The sequence below is a fragment of the Corythoichthys intestinalis genome, chromosome 6 (genome assembly GCF_030265065.1).
Source record: "Corythoichthys intestinalis isolate RoL2023-P3 chromosome 6, ASM3026506v1, whole genome shotgun sequence".
Taxonomy (NCBI): domain Eukaryota; kingdom Metazoa; phylum Chordata; class Actinopteri; order Syngnathiformes; family Syngnathidae; genus Corythoichthys; species Corythoichthys intestinalis.
This window is the reverse complement of record NC_080400.1, coordinates 36,516,978-36,535,598: the sequence shown is the minus strand read 5'-3', so window position 1 is coordinate 36,535,598 and position 18,621 is coordinate 36,516,978. Positions and strand designations below refer to the sequence as shown.

The following is an 18,621-nucleotide window of genomic DNA, read 5'->3' as shown; positions in this document are numbered from 1 at the left end:
CTTCCATGATCCTAATAAATTTAATAATTAAAAAAATATATATACAGTACTGTGCAAAAGTTTTAGGCAGGTGTCCTGCCTAAAACTTTTGCACAGTACTGTATATTACACATATATATTACCGGGGTGCACATAATTTTTTTGCCCAGGTTCTCAGAGGAGGACCTGGAGATGTGATTTGGTCCTCATTGAGCTTGAGAGCCGACCCACCTGATGCGATAAATTTATGACAAGCTTTACTTAGAGCCAATTAACTTTAATAATTATATTAACAATTAATGCTTGATTAACATCAACTGGCACAACAAAATTGCCATTACTTTGAAGTGAAATGTACAGAAATAAAAAGCACCAATTCAAAATAACGGGCATTATGCGGCTCCCACATTAACTCCAAGTCTTTTTAAAAGTGGGATGTCCTCCTCATAAGACCTCATTGAACGTGCATGTTTACCTTTGTAAAATGCGAGCAAAAACACGTTTGTCAGTGCATGTCGCTGTTCATTACCTTTATTTTTTGTTCTTTTTATGCACCAGGTTATATGTGACAATATTACCAATAAATTCATATTATTTTAAAAATTTAGTTTTATTTTTGTTTCATATTGCACGCTATATAAAACGCTGTAAGACTAGTCACCGATTTGTAAGGGCATACGTCACTATTTGTAAGATTTCCAACGGCCTCGGGTTGACAGGTATGGAATCATAAAGACATAAATCTACCTCCATACCCCTTCCACTCTCAGTAAAAAGGATACTCCAACATAAGGCACCGTCATGTTTTCATTTGTAGGGCTAAGCTTTCACCTGTGGAGGGCGACATTTTAATTCAACGCCGTATCGCCCTAGCGTGAGAAAAACGAGAAGAAGAATGCTAACCCGTTTACTTCCGGATAAATGCTGACGCATAGCCGTTTACTTCCGGATAAATGCTGACGCGTCTCTCTTGAGCTCTCCTAGCGACGTGTCAGTCCTCTTGAGTCCGCAGCCCAGCAGTCAAAAGGGAAGCTCACTCACTCCTTCCAATTATGGCTCCTAAAGTCAACAACAAACAGCAATCGGAGGAAGACCTTCTTCTCCAAGACTTCAGCAGAAATCTCTCGACAAAGTCCACTGCGCTGTTCTACGCAAATGCACTTATTGTTTCTGCCATTCCAATCTGTGAGTAACTGCTGCTAATTTGCTAACTGCAACAAGACGGAGCTATCAAGCAACTAGCATTCACGAAAAGGTGTCTAAAAGTACTTAAACTTATAACTTTTATACTCAGCCTATTGTGAGATATGAAGTTAGGAACTGCTAACGTTGGCACAATAGTGTTACTACTACTCGTAGGCTTGCTTTAAAGCTTAGAATAGGCGTATTACTTTAGTCTGTGAGAGCTAATCAGTGTGACATCAAATTTGATTCTATTTTGTGTCTCTAGGGTTGTTCTGGAGGATTTGGCACATGGATCTGGTCCAATCTGCAATTCTATACACCGTGATGACCCTGATCAGCACCTATCTGGTGGCCTTCGCCTACAAGAATGTCAAATTTGTGCTCAAACACAAGTGAGATGGGCATTAAAATGATATATAAAACACATTTTTGAATTAGAGTATAAAGTTAACAGTGATAGCATCATATTTTATGAATTTTGCAGGACTGACGTGAACTCAATGCGATAGTTGCTGTCAGTTGCCTATTTGCCCATAGTTTAGGGACACCCTAAACCCTATAAGTTCATTCAACTGAATAATGACTTACTAGTCATTTGTTTATGTTGTTCTGAGACACAAACCACCCCACACAGCTATTATTTTTCATTACCATTCAGTGCTTGAAACAACCTACTGGCCATTTCATGTGAACTTCACTTTCCCGGTGCTTTTAGAGTTGCTCAGAAACGTGAGGATGCCGTTTCCAAAGAGGTGACCAGGAAGCTGTCAGAGGCCGACAATCGCAAGATGTCCCGCAAGGAGAAAGATGAAAGGTGAAACATGCTTCAAGAGAGTTTATAAAAAATTATATATGGCGGAAAACACTCGGGTGACTTGAAGTTCCGCTCTGAGACCCCAAATTTGGCTAAATTTCAAAATTGTCCGATATGCATGTGTGATACATCATTAGAAAGCTTAAAATCTCAACTTTCTCGGGGGAGAAAAATTTGGAACTGGAGGGCATTTTAAAAAAAAAGTTTTTTTAAACAGCAAAACCCTATCTGGAGGTGAGAGCACGCAAGAGCAGAATTACAGACGCCACGACTTTAACGAGATATTATCGCGTACTTACTTTGTTTCGATCCAAAATCTCGATGTAGCATGTATTACTGAGTGTCAAGACGGCTGTGAATGGCCAAAGCTGGATTTTGGGGGGATTTTATGGGTGAAACATGGTAATATAACGAGGGTCGCAATGCAGAAATCGCAGACGTCAAGGAGTGGTCGAGATTTTATTTTTCATATATTTACCCTTTGAAACGTTATTTTTTTCAATTTTTCTTTGTTTGGATCAAATATTTATCATCTAACGTATAGGAGAAAATGCGACAGTGAAAAAAATACAATTAAGCGATAGCTATTAGTAGAGGCGTCCGAAATTTCCAATTCTTAGATTATTCGCGATTCGGCCGTGGAAGATTCGAGAACGATTCACAAATATCCAAATTCCGATTATTGAATTATACCAGGTAAAGAGGAAGTAAAAAACAGTCAGCGCGGTCTTTGGGACGCAATGAGGAACGGACATAGAGTAAATATCATGTTAAAAAAAAACAATCATACCTGACTGCGGCTGACAGCCGCTACAAACAACGCCCAGTTGCTAGTTGCTACATACGGCTACAGTAGATATCATATATATGTAGAACTTGATGCAAAATGACAGATGGCGTAGGTGTTAGAACTTGTATTACTGAACAGAGATGCGAAATGAAAGACTTTCCGGCATAAGTAAACAGCCGCCATCTTAAAGCAGTAGACCTCTCTAAAAGGCTCTGTTGTAGCGAACCTAATAAACTTTTTATCTAAAATACTCCTAAATCGGTAGAATCTTGTCTTGAATCTATCTTTAAATGATGAAATAGTTTTAAAACTTTGACAAAAGTAGACCGAAGGGAAATTATGGAATAACGGGAGCAATTTTAACAACTGTAACAGTTGATTCACAACATTAAATTAATTGAATGTAGTTTAAAGCTGCTGATACAGAATGGAGACTGGAGTTTTTTATTTACTGTTATTTTTGTATATTTGCTTACTGTTATATGTTAACTTGATACTGAAATAGTAGTTTGGTTTAGCCTGAGAGGATTTTTGAACAATTTTGGAACTAATGTACAATACATTAAAAAAGGAGGGCGAATCGGAGCCTCTGAATCGTAACCGTAATCGGATCGTTAGGTGCCCAAAGATTCCCAGCTCTTGTTATTAGGTAGATATGCGTGGCTTTTTTTACAAACGCCTTTTTTTTTTTCATTGTGACGTCATTTGTTTAAAAGTTTAAAACATGCGAGTGAATAATTATTTTTTTATTTTTTTAACGAAATATTACACATCAGTTAATGATTCTAAGCTAAAAATTTCAGACATTTTGAATAATAAATATAATTACCTTCGTTTTATGGTTGGGTTGAAGCAAAAGCGGTTGCGCGACGTCTGTAAACGGGGGTTTCCAGGATAAAACTGACAAATTAAAAATAGTCGGGGGCTTAATGCGCCATGAATCTGCTATGGCAGCATACAGACATATTATTCTACCAAACACAACAGTTATTTTGGCTTAAAATACAGCAGTTTCTATTAAAGAGGAATGCAAGAGTAGAAACGGCTTTTTTAGTCTTGTCTGTGTTTTGCGCCATATATATTTTTTCACATATTTTTTATTTATTTTTCACATAAAAATACGAAGCAGAATACAATATAATTTACTCTCAGTTTTAAAGGCTGCATCCGCTTTTTATCCCCAGAATCCTGTGGAAGAAGAATGAGGTCGCCGACTATGAGGCCACCACCTTCTCCATCTTCTACAACAACACACTTTTCCTGGTGCTCGTCATCGTCGCTTCCTTCTTCCTGCTCAAGAACTTCAACCCCGCTGTGTATCCTTTTCTCATCGTGCCGCACTGTTCAGAATATAATGCCATACACTTCAAAATATATTGACGGGGAGCGCGGCGATTAATAGGGGGCCTATGTCAAAGCTGACCGAGTGAAAACACAGACAGAGACTGCCACTGTGGCGCCGCCTTATCACCACAAAGAGCTTTTTACGTTTCAAATTCTTGTGAATAAATGCGTAAATCCCTGAATTCTTTATAGATATGGACGTGAAACAGTCTCGATTCTTGGTTAAAAAGCAAAGAACCGGGCCATTAGCATTAATTTTACGTAAATATGTCGAATGTGCTGCTAGTCTATAAGCCACTGTGGCGCCGCCTTATCACCACAAAGAACTTTTTACGTTGTGAATAAATGCGTAAATCCCTGAATTCTGATAGATATTAACTAAAAAATAGTCTCGATTCTTTGTTAAAAGCGAAAAAACTGGCAGTTAGAATTCATTTTCCGTAAATATTGCCAGTTATGACGCCAATGCCGTAGAGGTTAATTTCTCCCGTTGATTTTTTTCACGTTTCAAAATGCATGCATGGTACGAAAAATATAATGATTACCTAAAATGTTTGAACAAATCAATAGTGATAGAGAAACACTGGCTTTCTGAAGCAGTGAATCAATATGAGGCAATGTGTCGAAATGGTTCAGTGTTATGAAGCATTTGCCATGAATCAGTGTGGTGAATCACGACACCGCTTCACCACTGCTTTCTGTACCACTGAAGTGAATGTTTTGAAATGGTTCAATCAGTATCAGTATCAATCAGTATAAATCAGTGTATAGTGTGTCAATGAATGCCTATACTATGTGCAATTGCAAATTAATCTAATGTGTTATCTGATATAACTTCACTTTACTCTCACTCGTTCTCAATATGCTGTAATGCGCGTAAAAGCTCTCCTCCTCACAACCACAAAATTTTGAGGGATATTTCCCCTATATATTAGCATTGTGACTCTAAACCAAATTGACTGACTCGACCCCTCCCTACCTGAGTGACACGTCGACGGACACAGCCGACACGCGTGTGACGTCATAACGCTTCTCTCCGCCCGTCTGCGTGGCTGTCGCGCGCCCGGTGGGCCTTGCGTGCTGCTGGATGTGGTAGGGCATGCTCGGGTTGGGGGTTCCGGTGCCGGGATTGGCGATGCGGCGGCGTAGGGTTGGTCGCCAACGGGCTTACACTCATAAGAGATTCACACGATTACTGGGTTCTAGATCACAGAACTGATTTGTGTACACTCTACCCCTTTCAATCACTTAGCTTATAGTCTTATAGACACCCCCACCCCCATTCTCCTCTTTCACTGGCCAATTGGCCCCCACATGGTGTAAACCGGAAAAACATCTCGCTGACGATAGCACCAGCATATTAGTAACTAGTTTAGATGTTCAATGTATTTCTTGTTGTTGTTTGTGTATGTGTTTCTTTTCTTTCTTCTCTTGTATTTCTTTTCTTCTGTCCCCCCATAATCCCTTCCTGTTCGCTGCTTTGTCATAATAAAAAGGTATTTTGAATGATCACAATGGGAGTATGTCAGACTCTCCATGTGAAACATTAAAACTGTTCAGAATCCGGGCACTTAGACTTCCATTCTCTGTGTCAAACAGCTGAACAGGACAGGTTTAAAAAAAAAAAAAAAAAAAAAAAAAAAAAAAAAAGAATGTGTTGAAATGGTTCAATCAGTATCAGTATCAATCAGTATAAATCAGTGTATAGTGTGTCACTGAATGCCTATACTATGTGCAATTGCAAATTAATCTAATGTGTTATCTGATATAACTTCACTTTACTCTCACTCGTTCTCAATATGCTGTAATGCGCGTAAAAGCTCTCCTCCTCACAACCACAAAATTTTGAGGGATATTTCCCCTATATATTAGCATTGTGACTCTAAACCAAATTGACTGACTCGACCCCTCCCTACCTGAGTGACACGTCGACGGACACAGCCGACACGCGTGTGACGTCATAACACTTCACTTCCGCGGCCAGATTTTCCACTGAATGAAGCGAGACATGGTACAACGTATCGGGATACTTGTTGCCGCGAGCGCTTGACACTTGTCGGACGTCTGCTTCGAGCGTGACGTCACTAGCTGTTCCACCGGATCCAGCGAGACATCGGGACGACTGATTGTGATACTTCTGCTGCGAGCGCACGACACTTGTCTCGAGCGTCTGCTTCGAGCGTAAAATCACTACAAATCAGTCCTGAGACAATCCTTCCTGTTTCTATTCTATACGGCTTTCGTACTTTTTCAACCTAAATCCGGCCTTGGATCGCTGCATGTGTTTGAAAATAACTGTGACCGACTGAAGCGTAGTGTGGGACGGCCCCCTACTTGAAGGCATGGTGCAGTGTCTGGGGAATGTGTACCATCAATATCATTATGAAGTCTTATTATAATGCTCAATATGAAACCAAAAAAAAAAAAAGAATGTCTTTTGCCTTAACGCTCCTTTTTTCAGCAATTACTTCTTGTCAATCGGCGCTTCCTCCGGACTCATTGCGCTGCTGTCGACCGGTTCCAAGTAAATAAGGATTATGATGGTGTTAATGGAGGGAGAACGGGTGGGATACTTTTCGCTAAAGTAGGGAATGGGGAAGAATATCACATTTCAACTTCATGAAATTCATGATAAAAATCTGGAGGCTCTCATTCCAGGCGCAATTTTTTTTGTAACAATAAAAATGACCCATTGTATTTGCTCATTGTCTGTGTTAGATGATCATTTTACTCGTTTTTTTTTCTTCTTTTTTTTCTTCCTTAGTTTAGTTAAATATAACAATAAAATAATGGCAGACTATTTCCATTGACAAAGCTGCATTTATTCAGGCACGCTTTATTTATAGAAAATTTTTATGCACGGCAAGTAACACGCATGTGCATGGCAAGTAGCCTCGACTAAAATCATGTTGCCATCCACAAATGGATATTTGTTTTCTGTCTTAATAAGAATGAAAACATTCCGTTTGAGAGGAAATCATAGTTTACTCTTTCAATCATCTTAAAGTGTAAGTCTGTCATTTGTACACATTAAAGATGTTATGGAACTCCTGTGGTCAGGGACACACAGTTGAGTGGCAAAAAGTTTAACACAAACTCGGTTACAGTCGTCCTCCCTGCTTAATCAACAGACAGTACTCTCGGCTTTTAAAACAAGTCAAATGCCTTCGCAAAGTCCCTCAAACTTTGAATCGATCATCATTACTGCTACATTAGTATTCCATGTATCCATGTATAGCCATTAGGGCTGCAACTAGCAATTATTTTCATAATCGATTAATGGGACAATTAAACGATTAATTAGATAAATGTCACTTTTTTCAATTACCTTCACAATTTACCTTGAAGTTGTTTTAGGCATGTTGTAAGTCACAATGAAGACGAAATGGATGACTATTTCCTTCCAAAATATTTTATTACAGCTTCCTGACTTCACTGTAGTCTACAATTGTATCAGTTATCAAATTTGTTTATAACTATTAATCAATACAATCGATTAGTTGTTGCAGCCTTATTAAAATGCTAGTTCAGACAGATGTCCGAAAATTGGCAAAAACGTGAATTGTTGTTTTCCAAAGTAAAAGCAGATTTTGGTTCATGTCCTAGTGTGACTTAACAATACAATAATGGAGAAATCTGATATTTAAAACTAAGAAGTTATGTTTGTTATAATTTCAATAATTTAGAAAGGTTTAAGGGGAAGAAGGTCCTAAACGATTAATTGGTTATCAAAATAGTTGTCGATTAATCTGCTCATCGATTTGTTGTTGATGAATCGATTAATTTTTGCACCTCTAATAGCCATGTATTCACACATATTGGTCCATACTATAAAGTAGCAAACCATTTGTATGGTATGATGTGGTTCATTTTTATTTTGTGCACCTACCTGACCATCATGAGAGAACAACTGTAGCAACAAAATGTCAAATTACCATTTTGCCCGATGACCCACAAGAACATCCAGATGAGCAGAGGACACTATTCAAATGTCATTTGGAACATGTAGAGTTAATACTCCTAAAAATCTGACAAATTAAGCTTGAACTGTTTATTGTTAGAAATGAATTGTCTTTCAGAATACACTTTTGATAATAAGTGCCTAATCACAAATGTAAAAAAATTTACATTTTCTATAATAACAATCAATAACCATGTACAGTAAAATACAAATTTTCAAATGCAAGAGGCCTCTAGATGTTGATTGATATGGCGCAAGGCTACTATACCATATGTTGCATTCTATATACCTTGTTAAACTACAGCTCCAAATGCCGGCTACAGCACAAGAATAGGACTCACGGTACTTCTAGAACATGTCAAAATACTGGCTACTGCCTGGATCTTAATGAAATCAGGAAGAAATAATATGTGAATAGCCGTGTATGTTCCATATATTAGTAAATTGCAATGCAGGTTTCGTTGGGGCAAAATGAATCCACTTGGATGGAAGAAGGTGTACACTTTTCTTCTCCTGACATTCAGTTCCTCTATTGACCACATGAGAGCGACATCTTTCCATCTGACCAAAGGAAAGTGGAGAGATTCATAGTGAAATTATTATACACAGTTATACTCATTTGTTTGAAAATATTTTTTGCAATTGTATCATTGATGTTCATATTAAGCCTACGTGACTTACAGTGGGGTGCACGCAATTAGTCGATTTAATCGCGGTAAGCAAGTTAGGATTTTGTCCAAGCATCCTATTTAATATCTTAATTCTGTGAAGAGGCCATTGCAACCACTTTCTTGAGTTATTTGACATCCGTGTTTGTGTGTTTGGTGTATTTTGGTCAGGAATTGTTTAGCAATATAATATAAGCCAAATAAATTTGAGAGTTTGGATCATATGGAAGCATACAACTAGCATTACACTGAAATTAATGCAAATTTCACACTGCACCTGTGAAAGACTCAAAAGGTCACTCCTTCACTTCTCTACATAACGAGCTGTCTTGTGAATATTCTGCCTTCAGATGTCATATCAGAGACGTAAAGCAAGAAAAATGGGACTCGGGCATTAATACAATTTTGTGTAACCAAGTATTTTTCATCAGTCATATTCATTACATTTCAATGTTTACACCCCACTCTTAAAATGCAGGGTTTTGTGAGATAAAAATGAGACCAATGAAATAATTTAAAAACTTTTTTTTCTCCTGTATGACTTCATTAAAAACCGATCACTTTTTTTTTTTTTTAAGAGAAGTAAAAATAACCAATTTAGATATTTGCCGCACAGATTTGCACTGTGCGCACCACATACTATGCTACGTGCACAATTAAATTACTGGTATTTGGAACGGCTCATAATTCCATAAATAAGGAGCATCTGATGAAAAAGAACCCCAAGCAGACCACAATCAGTATTTTAACATTGATGTGGAGACATTTTACATTGATTGTAAGTTTGAGTTAAAGCTGTGTTGCTACCAATGCAAACACAGTAACAATAATATCCCTATAATATAATAAAATACAAATCAATGCAGGCTTCTCTGTTCTGATTTGGATGCTGCTTTTTTTGTGGCGTGAGCATGAAAACGTGGCTAATTTTTCCTCCACTACTAAAATTTCGAGTGGCTTCAAGCTAGGCACTTTTTTCGTGAAACGTTCCTAATGTGCCACTCATCACATTTACATTGAGAGGTTGCAGTAGAGCAGGGGTGGGCAAAGTATGGCATGTGGGAGGGATATGGCCCATGCAATTCTTTTATCTCGCCCACCACACATTTACATGTGATCAATCAGTCATTTAAATTAACTTCAGTTTATTTGATCATAAATAAAATACACAAAACCCTATTTTACACATGTAATATTTTGAGTAAATATAAATAATATAAATCAATTTTAAACACGAGTTCTGTTGCCACAGTGAGTCACTCACAGGGTTTGTTTGGCACAGTTTTTATTTGTACACCTTTCTGGTACAACCTACCCATTTTTATATGGGTATATGGGACACTGTACCACTGCTTCACTACTAAATCAAAAATAATGATTTAAAAAAAAAAAAAAAGTATTAGTAAAATAAACTTTTATAATTTTACATTCTTTTACATTTTCCTTCTCATCTAAAAACCTGAACCATTTCATTTGTCTTTTTATATACTGTGTGTGTATGCATATCACACACACACACACACATATATATATATATATATATATATATATATATAGTACAGGCCAAAAGTTTTGGACACACCTTCTCATTATTGCGTTGTAAATTCTCACTGAACGGAATAAAACTATGAATGAGAAAGTGTGGAAATATGTACTTTGCAAAAAAAGGTGAAATTGCTAAAACTGTATAGTATTCTTTTTTAATATTCGAATCTTTAAAGTAGCCACCCTTTACTCTAATTTCTTCTTTGCACACTCTTGCCATTCTCTTGATGAGCTTCAAAAGGGAGTCACCTAAATGTTTTTTCTGACTTCAAAGGTATGCCTTTTCAGGGTTGATTAGAATATACATATTGCTTTATCAGTGGGGTTGGGACCTTCATTGGTGTTGCATTGAATGAAGAGTTTCTTAACATTCGGCCTGTAATGTACATATACATACACACACACACACACATATATATATATATATACATATATACATATACACACATATACACTCACCGGCCACTTTATTCGGTACACCATGCTAGTAACGGGTTGGACCACCTTTTGCCTTCAGAACTGCCTCATTTCTTCATGGCATAGATTGTGGTTATTGGGGTGGGTGGTTATTTGAGTCACTAGCCACGTTTACATGCTGACTTTTATTCATACCGATTCAAATCATTCCGATTGGAAATTTCACATCAGCTGTTTACATGTCACTTCATCTATTCCGATCCAGCGTTTACATGTGACTGCCTTTATTCCGAAAGGACGTTTGACAACTGCCGTCTGACATGCGCAGATTAATCAAAACAAAGCGTCACGTTGCAAAACATGGAGATCGATCATCAGATCAGCTGCTGTTTTAACTTTTCGAGTGGAAACAAAACTTCAGAATGATACGCCGTTCATTTAAAAAGTTGTGTGGGTGCGCTGTGCGTGTGCTTGGAAGCCATGTTGCAAGTGACGTTACTTACGTCACCAAGTGACGTCACCACGTCAGTACGGAGCATGCGCAGAAAGAACGCAACCAGACACCATTCCGCTTCCCTGTTTACATGATATAATTTTACTTCTAATCGGTTTGGGAAAAGGAATATTCCACCCCTGTGAATCGGAATGAAATTCCATTCGGTTTGGGCCTGTTCATTCTGAATGAGGTGTTTATATGGAACACATTTATTCGGTTTGAACAAATATTCCAATTGTAATTGGAATATTTGGCTCCATGTAAACGTGGCGACTGTTGCCTTTCTATCAGCGCAAACCAGTCTGGCCATTCTCCTCTGACCTCTGGCATCAATAAGGCATTTCCGCCCACAGAACTGCCGCTCACTGGATATTTTTTCTTTTTCGGACCATTCTCTGTAAACCCTAGAGATGGTTGTGCGTGAAAATCCCAGTAAATCAGCAGTTTCTGAAATACTCAGACCAGCCCTTCTGACACCAACAACCATGCCACGTTCGAAGTCACTCAAATCACCTTTCTTCCCCATACTGATGCTCGGTTTGAACTGCAGGAGATTGTCTTAAACCATGTCTACATGCGTAAATGCACTGAGTTGCCGCCTTATGATTGGCTGATTAGAAATTAAGTGTTAACGAGCAGTTGGACAGGTGTACCTAATAAAGTGACCAGTGAGTGTATATATGAGTCATGAAAAAGTATGTCCCTCTGGCAAAGAAGTGAATTTTGGAGTGTCTGTTGCCAAAACGTGTGATCGTCACAGTCATTGCCAAAATCCTCTTAAGTATTCACTCACTTATTTGTCATGCCCATGTACTTTGTTTGTATTAAAATATAGATAAAGCTGTCATGACACTGCATTCTCACAGATGTGCCGTGTTATCTGTAGTTTGATCAAATGTAATACAGTATAGTATACAGGTAAGTTGAGCCTTAAAATCTTGTTTTCTGATACGGATTCCTGGGGTCACAGATTTTGTTTTCCATTATGTTGGTATTTGTACATGACAAAATCGCCAAGAATATAGCCAATTTTTTTCATTAGGCAAAAAAAAAAAGTTTGCTCACCCTTGTTCTAGACTTACTTAACAAGTTGCTCGTTATGTTCGAAAACAGGCCACGTGGACTAAGATAACTAAACTAGAAGCGTCAAACAGAGGTTGATCAGGTTCGCACGTGAGATGAGCCTCGCGGGACCAAGCAGGTTGACTCAAACAGGTCATGCAATGCGGGATCTGTTCCAGTCTGAGGCAGTTCCTTGTTAGCTGTGTGAGAAGTCTGTAGCAGCACTTGACCTCTTGATGGTCCTACAAGCAAGGTCTAAGAGCGGTAATCCTTCTTACTGTACGGCCTGTTGCCCAGAATATGGTCGATTTCTGTCACCACGTGAGAGTTCATCTTGGGAAGGACCTGGATGTCAAACACATGATGAATGACTGCAGGAGCATGTAACAAATATACAGAGATAGTGTTTGATTTAAAGGAAACATATGAAATTGCAATTCACAAGAAGTCATCGTATAATGTATTCAAACGTTGCTTTGGATAACACTAAAAAAAGCCAAGAAGTTAAAAGCAATTTTCTTTGAATCAATTTCTTATGGTCATACCAAAAGGAAGTGCAGCACACTGAGTATGTTTTAGCTATTAATTGTGAATCAAGCCTCCTTGAGTGGGCATGTAAACATACCGTGGACATGCACGCATGTTCTTACCTGTATGGCCCCAAGGTTCTCGGTGAGCTGCTCAGGATTGGATGTTCCCAACAAGACTGAACTTACGCCTTCATTCCTTAAACACCATGCTGCAGACAGATGATGGGGTTGAAGTATGAGATACTGTGGTCAATATTGTCGCTTTTTATTGGGTGATGCTCTTTTAATTGTCTTCAATGGATGTCTGCAATCTGCATATTTTTTTTCCATATGTGCACAGCTACCTATTTTACATTGATTTTGAAAAAAAATGTGGAAAGTTAGGTAATGTTATTGTACTTTACGAATAGAACCATATTTGAGGTCTGCGCTCTTTTAACATTGCAAAAAGTATAATGTTGCTTTGACACACAAGTTTAACTCATTCCATGACTATACTCGTAACTCAAAACACTCATATCTCAAATGGGCAATTATGATTTGAGATATTCATATATCATTTATTAGAGGGTTTTGCAGATGCTAGTTTTCTTAACTCGTCTATGGTGTTTTGCACTGTATGTTAGCATTGAGCTATCACAACAATCACAATAATTCATTTTCCAAGGCTACCATTTTCATCTTTTATCTTTATCATGATGCACAATTTTTCACTCCATTCTCAATTTTTTGCCCGCCAGTCAATGGAGTAAATTGACCAAGCTGTTCATAAATAACAAAACAATCCTACTCTTGAATCCAAGTGGTTGTTCTTGTTTCGCTTGGAGCCTTGATTACAGTAAATTTGGCAAACTTGTATGCAGCCGTGGGACCATAGTCTGGCTTACCAACAGCCAGTTGAGGTAGCGTGCAGCCCAACTTCTCTGCAATGTGGTTAAGCTCCTTTAGTTTGGCTTGCTGCTTTCGTCCATCTTCGCTTACAATTTTTTCCTTCAGCCACTGATATGACTATAATAGAGAGAAGGATTGGGAGATACAAGGTAATGATGGGTTTTAAAAGTGACGTTACTTTCTTATCTTACCTCATGTGAGTAGGAGTGATAAAAGTTTGATTTTTAAGAAAAAACAGCCTTTTAAAAAATCATTAAATGTTGGGGGGTTGAAACTCATACATCCATTTATCCATCAATTATTTCACCAGTTCTTTAGAGTCTATCCCAGCAAGAGGTAAAATACAACTAAGACCAGTTGCCATCCAGTGGCAAGGCACATAAAATATAGATAAACACACATCCAAACCCAGAACCCTGTATGTAAGTGACATAGTCTGTTACACAGACATAGTCTCTAAAACACCATGCACAAATCCAATTAGTGTGCGTACTTTTATGGACGCCCTGGAAGTTTCAGGAATGCCATTCTCATACTTCCCCGTGATGATGCCGCACGCCAGTGGTGACCAAGTCATCGCACCGACTCCTGCAGCCGAGGAAAAGACAAATAGGACTATTTATGTCGACAGGAATTGTGGAAAGTAGAAAATATGACAGGTGGACAGCAAAGAAACCTTGCCTATTTTGTGATACAGTTCAGGCAGTTGCACTTCCACTTTTTCCCTCTGGAAGAGATGGTACTCTGCCTGCTCGCACACCGGCGGGATCAGATTAAACTGTCTTGCCACAGAGTAAGCCTCCTGCAAGAACAAAGGCAGAAAAAGCATCAGCATGTGAGATGGATTCATTAGTCTGCTTTGTCACTACAGAAGCTACAGTAAGGGAGGCGGAAAGAACCAAAGAAGGACAGACGTGATGAGACAGACTTAAAAAGAGGGGAGAAGGAAGCAAGAAGGCTCATCAAATAGCAATCAGGCACAGATTCAAATATCAACTAAAATCAGCAAATCAATATTCTATCTACTTCCAACAACAATATAGCACAGTTATAGAATATTCCAATTTTGGTCAACGTTGGGTATTTTATAATTTCTTTCGTTACAGAATTTCCCATTTTTAATGTTTGTTTGTTTTTTAATTGTATTTTTCCATACTTACCATTATCTCCATTGCCGTCCACCGTGACGTTCCCCAGTACATTGCCATACCTTGGTTGATCACATAAGTCATGGCCCGGACGATCTCTGTCACATAGAAGAAAATCCTCTCTTAGTTGCAGTAAGGTGGTGATAATACTGTGAAATGTGTTTTGTGCGCAGGTTTTACATTCAAATTGCTGGATTAAACACTTATGGCTTATAAACATAATTTCCATATCAAGAAAAAAATATTACACATATTTTTAAGTAAATTACTTATTACTGATGGTTTTTAAAACATGAAAAAAGTATGTACTGCAGTAGATTTTAAAAAATAATCTGCTGTATATGTGTACACAATAATATTTTATCTTTTTGTTTGATTTAAAATTAAATTATTAATGATATAAAAACACATTTTTATTTATTTTATTTATTTGAACTTTTATTGATGTGGCAAGAAAAGTTGTTATTCTCTTGCGCATGTATGTACGTTAGTATAGGCAGCAGTATTGGCTTGATGGAAATGTACCTCATCTTGGTCTCATTTAGAAAGTTGAACCCGGGTTATAGTTAAGTGTCTATAAATGATAATAAGCAGCAATTGAATACAAACAGGACAACACACATGCATGTCTGCATTTTTGGATGCTGTGTTCTGACAACTGATTGCCGATCCCAAGTCGCCAACCAAACAAGCTCACGTTGTGAAGCTTGTGTTCAAGCCTGCCGCAGCTCTAATGATGCAATTAGCTTCAAACAGTGCTGACACCACGAGCCAACAAAAACTCAGACTTGGGGCAGTCATTAGGGCCATTTATCATCACACTGGCTTCACTCTAATTATACCACAATCCTCCTCAGTGAGAGCATCCACCTACTATTACATCTTCTAAGCAAGGCAATGTAGTTCGAAGGTTAAGAACAGGCTAGGACGGAAACACAAATACTAAGTAAGATGAAGAAAATGGAATAGACATCACATTCTGCAAATGAAATAAAATACCAATACTTCCTGACTGAATGATAAAAAGAATTGTTGGACAAATATTGCCTCTATTGTTTCGTAAACAGTTAAGAGAATATTCCCAGCGCACAATGCAAGGGTCATAATGGCATGCAAGAAAGACTTTAGTATTAAAGTTGTTTTTGATTTAAATTAATACATATTTTCAAATTCAGATTATTATAATGAGTCAACAGAAATTAGATAACAGACAGCAGTAAAAACAAACGCAGTGTAATAAAAATGATACCCAGTTGTTAGCCGTGACTAACAGCAGCCGTTGTCCACTCACAGTGCAATCCAGTTGCTGGAAAACTGACAAATTTGTGAGTGATGGGTGTGTGGGAGGCAACACCACAAACCTCGCTAAGCATCTAAGACTTCATCACAATATAATGTGAGAAGGTTGAGCAGCGGCATGCAAATACACAAAATAAATATTAATGTCAATCCTCCGCCAGCTGTCTAGATTCATGTGTCATTTGACTCTAACATCTTTATTCCACCAGAAAATGGCAGTTAAACTCAAGCAATCCAGCCAAGTTGTAATATTACTCCTAGTAAGCAGTATCAGAACTGTCTGTGCCTGCACCAGTACATAAAAGAGAATTCTAACAATTGCTGTATGTTTTTTAAACAAACACCACCAGATGAAAAAGTCATACAATATTGTTTAATTAAATACAAAGCAGATGTAATTGCAGGAACCCATGGCTTATTCTGTTGCAGGAATGGTAACAGGTGAATACAACGGCATTACGCCATAATGGGGAAAAAAATCTGTTTGTTGTGCCTTTGTTACATGTCATGGGCAAAGATAGGAGAACAAATATGTACAATATATTTAAGCAGGGGTGGACTGGAACTGAAAACTGGAAAACAAATTTCGAAAAAGTCGATTATAGTATTTTCCTCGATTTTTTTTTCCTGAAGAGCAACTTTATTCATCCCGAGGGAAATGTGATTAATCACACAGTTGACATACGATTAACTAGATTAAATTTTTTAATCATTTGACAGCCCTAATTATTATACATTTTAACTTGAATTCTCACTGAGAAATTAACAATTTCAATGAATTACAATAAACATTTCAAGAAAAATCCTGTATACATAACCTTCATTGGAAAGTATTAACCAGAAAACAAAATGATCTATAAATGATTAAAAATAAATATCATATCAATTTAACTACCTAAACTTTAATGTAAAACCATTCATTTTATTCATATTTTGTTATATTTCTTCTGAATTAATATGGCTGCTGCGTGTGCATACGTTGTTTTACAGCTAAAATATTTTTTCTTAGGAGAAAGATAGTAGGACTAGCATACTGTAACTTGACACGATTGCAAACGGACATGGACTAGCTGGCACTAACCCTTTAATTGCCATTTATTTCATTTAAAATGTAGCTACCTGGTGGATACCAAATGCCAATATACCTAGCAAGTAACCCTTTTCGTCCCTACTTACTTGCCCTGCGCTTGTCTGGGGAACTTCCACCAGCTCATCATTACCCTCTCCCTCGTCTGTTGTCTCTCCCTGCACCGGTTGCACGTGTGAGCGGCTGCCGCTCCCACTCTCACCACCGCCGGGGGCTGGGCTGTTGCGAGCCGGCGTGGCTGTTGCAGCCAGACTGCTGCTTGCGAACATGTGTGTCAACTTTTCGATGCTACGCTCTCGAGTTTTTTCAGTTTTTCTCTCTAACCTTCTCCGCGCCACCCTTCTCTTTTCTTTTTTAGCTACCACCATCCATATTGTTTATCCACGCTCGTCGCTATTTTGCTTCTACAAAGAGTAAGGTTTTACCAAAGTAGGCTACTCTGTGCTTTCTTCGTTCTTCTCCTATCAGATTGGCGGTTAACAGCCAGGCGCATTGCTGCCACCTGTCGGATTGGATGCAAACTGTAGATAATCATAGAGGATAGGGGGGACAAAAACAGTGATGCATGTATGGCGGCCGCCGGCCCTCTGGATGGCCGGCGGCCGTTCTGTGATCCTCCAGAAGCTACAGATTACCAGTCCGCCCCTGTATGTAAGGAATATCGTATATATTCCTCTTTGATTCCCTGATTCTCTCTCATTGAACACTTGACTCAGGGGTGGGGAACCTATGTCTCGTGAGCCATATCTGGCTCTTTTGATGAGTGCATTTGGCTCTTCGCCAACCCGTCATTTTAAATGTGGAATTGGCAGGCTTGCTTGACATGAACGAGTTGTGATGAGTGAATGGTGCATTCACTTCATTGATTTTGGACACACTTCAAATGCAAGTCGCAATTAGGGATGGGAATCGAAATCCGATTCCAATTCGGAACCGGTTCCGAGTGTTTCGAGGCGTCGACATCACAATGAAAAAGCCTTAACGATCCCTTTAAGGATCCCTAAAGACGCATATTGCGTCGTGACGTGTCTTGTTGTCCAGACGCATCAAACTAGCATGGGGCCATAGCGCCAAGAACCACTCGCTCCAAAGTTTGGCTACACTTCACCAGGAAAAAGGGTGAAAATGAAAGGTTACGATAGTTTAGCACGAGCATTGCCGCTGTAAACATAACAATGACAGCACGTAGGTTCGAACGCTCGAAAGTGTGTCTTCACTTCACGAGGAAAAATTACAACAAAGCGACTTGCAGTCATTGCGAGATAGAAATAACTGCATCGGGAGGGAATAGACTGCACTGTCCTCACCGAGACGCTAAGGCTCAGTCCTGGCTATACAGCTAGCTAAACTCCCAAATGACAATGCAGAAGACGTTGGTATAATTTGCTGACTTTATTCAACCATC

The 18,621-nt window shown here is 38.5% G+C and overlaps 2 protein-coding genes across 3 annotated transcripts in view; one reads left to right on the top strand and one right to left on the bottom strand.

Moving 5' to 3' along the window:
* Positions 1 to 936: 936 nt before the first annotated feature.
* On the top strand, positions 937 to 6,831 carry ssr3 (signal sequence receptor, gamma). Its single transcript, XM_057838095.1, has 5 exons — positions 937 to 1,164; positions 1,430 to 1,556; positions 1,880 to 1,978; positions 3,953 to 4,084; positions 6,574 to 6,831. The coding sequence occupies exons 1-5, from the start codon at positions 1,032 to 1,034 to the stop codon at positions 6,638 to 6,640; spliced, it is 558 nt and encodes a 185-aa protein (XP_057694078.1). The 5' UTR covers positions 937 to 1,031; the 3' UTR covers positions 6,641 to 6,831.
* A 46-nt stretch (positions 6,832 to 6,877) lies between these two features.
* kcnab1a (potassium voltage-gated channel subfamily A regulatory beta subunit 1a) overlaps positions 6,878 to 18,621 on the bottom strand; it is a 139,131-nt gene continuing 127,387 nt past the window's right edge. For both annotated transcript variants that reach the window (XM_057838093.1, XM_057838094.1), the window contains 6 exons: positions 14,843 to 14,928; positions 14,364 to 14,484; positions 14,176 to 14,270; positions 13,679 to 13,799; positions 12,912 to 13,000; positions 6,878 to 12,606 (listed from right to left, as the gene is read on the bottom strand). In XM_057838093.1, the coding sequence (XP_057694076.1) occupies positions 12,517 to 12,606; positions 12,912 to 13,000; positions 13,679 to 13,799; positions 14,176 to 14,270; positions 14,364 to 14,484; positions 14,843 to 14,928 (602 nt within the window). In that variant the 3' untranslated portion in view covers positions 6,878 to 12,516. The remainder of the gene's footprint in view (positions 12,607 to 12,911; positions 13,001 to 13,678; positions 13,800 to 14,175; positions 14,271 to 14,363; positions 14,485 to 14,842; positions 14,929 to 18,621) is intronic.